We start from the raw sequence: 5962 nt of genomic DNA, 5'->3' as shown, positions 1-5962 counted from the left end.
AAATTATTGGTTTAAATTTGTAATTATTAATGAAAGTTGATTCAAAATTTTCCATAAATAAATTACTAAAAAATGGGGATAGTGGTGACCCCATAGCTATTCCAAAATTTTGTTGATAAAAATTGTCATTGTATTGAAAGTAAGTTGACTTTACACATATTGTTAAAAGTTCAATAATGGTGTTAATGCTTAGTTGTGTGCGTTCTTTAAGATTGGTGTCATTTTGTAATTTTTGTTTGATGATATTTAAAGTTTTATCAACAGGAACGTTAGACTAACAACATCAAAACTTACTAGAATATGGTTTGGATTTATGTCTATGTCTGATAATTTTTGTAAAAAATGTTGAGAATTTTTAATATAGGAAGTTGTGTTATTTATTAGGGGATTTAAAATGTTTAAAAGGGATGTGTAGGTGAATTTATACTACTAACTATTGGTCGTAAAGGAATATTAACTTCATGAATTTTTGGAACTCCGTAAAAATGTGGTGCTAATTTTGATCTAACGTAATCTGTGAATTGATGTTTAAATTTTTTTAAAAGTGTTATAAATTTGTCTTTCAAAACGTTCTGTTCAAAAGTTCATTAATTTTTTGATCATAGATATTATAATCCATAATGACGGTCGCATTACATACATTACATACATTACAGCAAAATACCCAAAAAGAAGTTTGTAAAAGAAATCTTTTAATAATATTATTATTATTGTTAATTTTTTCATTTATTTAATTAAATTTAACGCTGTAAGTGAAATCAAAAAGTGTAATACCTGCAAGACTTTGGTTGCAAGAACAGGGCCATGCAAATCTTGGTCTTGGTCTTGATTTGCTCATAATTTTTTGTGGGTTCCAACCTTCATAAAGCTTGATTTGTTGAAGCGACCAAAAAATGCTGAACTAAAAAGCGCAAAAGTTTTCACCACTCTGAACTCTAAATAAGGAAAAGCATGCTCATTTAAAAACCCCGTTTTCCGTTATCTTCAGATAATCAAAGGTCAACACTACAACCAATGTGTGGATTGGTGGTCGTTTGGAGTCCTCCTGTACGAAATGTTGCTGGGACAGTCACCGTTCAGTGGCGGCGATGAGGATGAGCTGTTTTGGTCCATTTGCAACGAGAAACCCGTCATTCCAAGATTTTTGAGCGCTGAAGCTGGATCTGTGCTGATTCAGGTCGGTGGCTCAATCCATTGGAGCATGAGCGTTGATTAAAGGAAACGTGGTTGTTGTTGTAGTTTTTGGAAAAAGATGCAAACAAAAGACTTGGACACCGGTTCTCGCCCCATGGAGATATCCAGGATCATTCCTTCTTCCAGCCAATTGATTGGCACGCATTGGAAGCCAGACGTTTGGAGCCTCCGTTCAAACCGAACTTGGTAAGTTGTTGTGGAGGGAAACTTGCGATGTGGTCTGGATGCAGAATGTCGCCGGGCCGGATGAGGCGATTTTTAAGTAACGAGGAGCTCACATAACACTCGATCCGGAATTTATCCCTCGGGGAACTAGTTAACGTCAGGCGGGATGTGCCTTTCCAGACCCCATTGATTTTAAGAGCGTCATATTTTTTGCGCCAACTTCGAGAATATTGATCGAGATCGGGCCATATAAAGCTGTACTGTTGATGAGTTTTCTTCGAGCTTGGATATGGTTTTGATGAGAAATTGCCAATTAATGTGGTTGGGTTTAGAATGATCGGATTGAGTGCTGGAGTGGCTTATCGCCTTCTATTTGTGTGTTTCTTTATACAGTAGGTTTTCCGAAGTTGGATCTATTTGGAACTATTTGTAATTGTTACAATTAGGACAAAAATATTCTCGATAAAAAGTTCAGGATGCTCTAAAATCTAAAATATAATTGTCAGCTGTAAATTTCTATAAAACCCATTAAAAAAAATTAGCCGCTTGTTTCCAACCCTGTTTTCGAAGCGGATTGTGTTCGGAGCGTGCACTTCGAATGATTAACACCGGTTTTTGGGAAACATATATATTGAACCGTTTTTGGGTTGTTTATATGAGCCACTTAGCAGGAGAAAAAGTAGCCGATTTCTAAGTCAGACATGTAATATCATTCCTGTTATTAGTTGGAAGATTTATTCCGGAAAGCGTGCGGCTTTAAATATTTATAGGGTTTTCACATTGGAATTCATCCATTTGCGAACAACATTGCCCAATCTGGATTCTGTGCGCATAAAATTACCACAAGTCAACCGCATGTGGCAGATCATTTCTTTTCAATTTTTTCCAAGGGAAAATTTAGTCGCAAAATCGCCGAATTCCAAAGGGAATCAATAGTCAATTAGCGTAGAAAAACAGAGCTTTACCCCAATTTATCACCTTGGAGATTACTTTTTGTGCTCCGATATTTGTTAGAGCTATTTGAGAGATAAGGGGGTGATTGATTGCATTTCTAAGTAGTAGTCGGATATTGGCTATATGAACGATATCGGGCTCGATTGGGTTTTGGTTTGCATTCCATTTGGTTCTTCTGTTCCGGCCAGACAATCGACTTAATAATAAATTAGGGTGGCTTTCAATGGAATTGGACAAAGAGGGTTTAGTGTTAGAGGAAGGGATTACATTCGGTTCCGGAAGGAGATTGGTCCAGTTTTTACAGGGTGTTCATTCCTTATTAATCGCAATATTCAAAAGCAAAAAATGTCTTGATAAGAAAAGTTATGATGCTTCGTTGAGGAGCTGGAAAAAATTTTGAAGTTTGCAGGTGTAAAACGGAGCGTGTAGACCACAAAATGCTTAAGGCTGGATTTAAAGTACATTTTTGTGCCTTTGTACGAACGAAAAATAAGGGTTTCGGTCAGCATGCACTTCTAGACGCAATATTGAGTTGAAACTTTGCTGATTTTCTAAGAAAATAAGGAGTTTTCTAGTCTAGTCTCACGTCAAAGCGTACGTTTTGGTTTTCCACACGGTAAAGGGTCGAAAGTTTACCTATTTTTGGAGAAAAGAAGCAGTTTTAATCCGGACATAATTCTCCGTTTTATTTCTCCACGTGGGTTGAAATTTTGGGGTTTTTGAAGAAAGAGAGAAATTTGAATACCGTCACACACATGTTGAGGCATAGACGTTTTGCTTCTCCAGACGGGAAGAGTAGGGAAATGTATTCCATATTTGTAGGAAAATGGGAGTTTTAATCTAGGCATGTACGTTTTGTGGCCGACACACTCCAGACGGGTCAAAACTGCGGTTATTGTAGAAGAAAACAAGTTTTAATCCGGGCGTGTACCTTTCGAGGCTTGCATGATCAGTTTCACTTGATCCTTAGTGGTTTCTGTACATCTACATCCTATTTTACGTGAAATTCTAATAATGCTGTGTATTTCAGCAACATCCTCTTGATACTCAATACTTTGACAAAACCTTCACGATTGAGAAGGCGAAGCTGACACCAATCGAGACGGGCATTTTGCAATCGATGGATCAAACCCAGTTTCAAGGATTCAGCTACACCAATCCGAATGCAACCGATAAATGAGTAGAGTTGAGGAACTCAAGCTGAGGGTTTGATGAAGGATGTTTTGTGGCTTCTCTACTCTTAACTGGGTAGGCAAAAGTATTGGAATGCTCCCGGAGATGTAGACTTGCGAAATGAGCAACTAGTGCCTTGTCAGCTTACCACCTACCTCATGTGGCTGATGAATTAGTAAGATATTACGCGGTAAGCGCGAGATGTAAATATATTAATTTATTGGGAGACAGAGGAATTGTTAGTTTAGTGCCATGGCCCTGGTAGGGGGGAAATTTGAGATAAGATGGCAGTTAGTGTGTAAGTAGGCTAATCGGTTTCCATATATTCTATGGAACATTCCCAGTCTGAGGTACTGGGGTAATCATGTTCCTATAGCGTAGTATAAAGTTGTACAAATATGTATTTTTTCTATATAAACGTGATATGTATTAAAAGCATAATATACGAAGCAGTCGTATTTATTTTAGAGATTTTCTTGTTGTTGTTGTACAGGTAAATTGAAAATACACATGGCGGTTTTATCGTTTACGAAAATATGTGTTTAGAATAATTTTTATTTATTTTACTTTAGATGTGTATTTTTCTCTGTGATTGTTTGTAGTCATTAATAAATGGAAATATTTATCTGCGGCCCCAAACATATTCAATGTTTACGGGCAATATGATAGATGATGCGTATATTTTAATACACAAAAAATCAACCGAACTTCGCGTTCTATAAAGAGAAATATATTGAATATATAAAATGCAAATGTTTTATTTGAATTCCCGCAAATTAATTCAGTTTAAGTTAGTGCAGAAATTCGATGCCAAACGGCGGCATCATTGATATCATGATTGGCTGAAACAAATACATTCGTCTGAATCAAAAAAAAAATGGCTGGACTTTCCTACTCACATTAGTATTGTGCAACTTATTTTTGCCGGGATAAATTGCATTCCTCTTCACGAGCCTGGAAGCCACAATGTCGATACCGTTTCCAGGCAGAGGCCTGGATACGAAATAGGGAATCAGGCTCAGATCGTGCATGGGCTGCGGTTTTTCTCGCTTCTCCTTTCGCATTCTAACAACTCAAACAATAGTGCATATGTAAATATGCCAGTTTGCTCGGGATTGGTACATATGAGTTTCCATTACCTGTCTAAATAACGCCGCTCCCTCCAAGAGGCAATGCATGCTCTTATGGTGAAATAATAGAGAATTTCCACTCCGGATAGTAGACTGAAGCCGAGAAACAAGCCGGCTATTCCTCCAAAAGACACTAGAATTTTTTATATGCCGACGCTGTAGTTATCGCCTTTTTTGAATAGCAATAGAAATACGTTACGTTTACCTAGCAAATCCACCCATCCAAAAAGGACCTCCCTTTTGTATCGTACCATCGGCCAGGAGACAAAACCGATTTCGATTCGGTTTAGAGTGGAATCTGCCCTAAAAAGATAATTGCCATTAGCTTTAATAAAGTTTTTCCTCTGTTGAGGCTGACTGGCGTTTGGTAGAAGAGGAATTTGAGTTAAGAATGTAAATGAATTGAGCTCGAAAAAAATCTAATACAAGATCGTCAGTTGAATTTGCTTGGAATATTTATTTTATCCCCGATGGTGTCAAAATAATTGAAACACACTGCACGTGTAAGTTGGGAAAATTTCGTCGAGAATGTTTCGAAATACTAGTCAACAAAAGGGATTGAAAAAAGTTAAATTTTTGACAGGCTTGGGGTGGCATAAGAAATAAAGATATATTTTTAAATCGCTTCTTCGACGGAAGTGAGAAATTCAGCGAGCTTTTTAAAAAACATGTTGCAATCTTCACATGCGAAATAATCGAAATTTTCTGTCCAAGTGAGTTGTTTTTGCGCGGTCACGACTTAGAAACGATTATATCATCGTTATTATAGACCCAAAAGATATTCATATGCATATTAGGGAGCTCATTACGTATAAAACATTTCGATGAGCGCTAAAAACACGCTTACAAAATTTTGATTTTCGATCGAAATTTTCACAATAGTGGTGGTCTATTTTCGAAAAAAATGCAAGTCTTTTAAAATGCCTCGAATTCTAAATAATATTCATCAGAGCGAATGAGATCAATAAAAAATATGCTAGAATTTTTAGATTGTACATACTTTCCTGACTGTGTTTCAATTCCAAATCAAAATTAATTCCTGGGTTTCAGTCCATTTATTGTCTCTATTTATCAATTATTTTTTTTTTAATATAATACTGAGCGATTCTTGTTCCAAACTGAATGAAATTAACAAAGACATTAATAATGTTAAAATATCCTTACAACAGAAAACATGCCATCAAAATAAAATAAAAGTGTTTTATCAACAACAAGAACAAAAATATGAAACTGTGTTCAACAAGATTAAAACAAAACAAAAAAATTAACTAGAAAAACTTTTAGCAAAGAAACATGGCAGAACAAACAAATGTAACATTAATGAAAATTGGATAAAGAATTTGACT

The 5962-nt window shown here is 36.1% G+C and overlaps 2 protein-coding genes across 9 annotated transcripts in view; one reads left to right on the top strand and one right to left on the bottom strand.

Annotated features, from left to right (window-relative positions):
• LOC109546270 (putative protein kinase C delta type homolog) overlaps positions 1-4233 on the top strand; it is a 33763-nt gene extending 29530 nt beyond the window's left edge. For all 8 annotated transcript variants that reach the window (XM_019917182.2, XM_019917181.2, XM_019917183.2 and 5 more), the window contains 3 exons: positions 989-1177; positions 1240-1380; positions 3344-4233. In XM_019917182.2, coding sequence (XP_019772741.2) covers positions 989-1177; positions 1240-1380; positions 3344-3493 — 480 coding nt within the window. In that variant the 3' untranslated portion in view covers positions 3494-4233. The remainder of the gene's footprint in view (positions 1-988; positions 1178-1239; positions 1381-3343) is intronic.
• Positions 4234-4253: 20 nt separating this feature from the next.
• LOC109546205 (sodium channel protein Nach) overlaps positions 4254-5962 on the bottom strand; it is a 9141-nt gene continuing 7432 nt past the window's right edge. The window contains exons 7-10 of the mRNA XM_048668274.1: positions 4822-4919; positions 4626-4749; positions 4386-4551; positions 4254-4328 (exon numbers count right to left, since the gene is read on the bottom strand). Of these exons, the coding sequence (XP_048524231.1) occupies positions 4278-4328; positions 4386-4551; positions 4626-4749; positions 4822-4919 (439 nt within the window). The 3' untranslated portion in view covers positions 4254-4277. The remainder of the gene's footprint in view (positions 4329-4385; positions 4552-4625; positions 4750-4821; positions 4920-5962) is intronic.

Source organism: Dendroctonus ponderosae, unplaced genomic scaffold (genome assembly GCF_020466585.1).
Source record: "Dendroctonus ponderosae isolate FM_Combo_2020 unplaced genomic scaffold, Dpon_F_20191213v2 Dpon_F_20191213_7, whole genome shotgun sequence".
NCBI lineage: Eukaryota > Metazoa > Arthropoda > Insecta > Coleoptera > Curculionidae > Dendroctonus > Dendroctonus ponderosae.
Note: the sequence above shows the minus strand (reverse complement) of the source record. Positions and strands in the feature narration are given on the sequence as shown.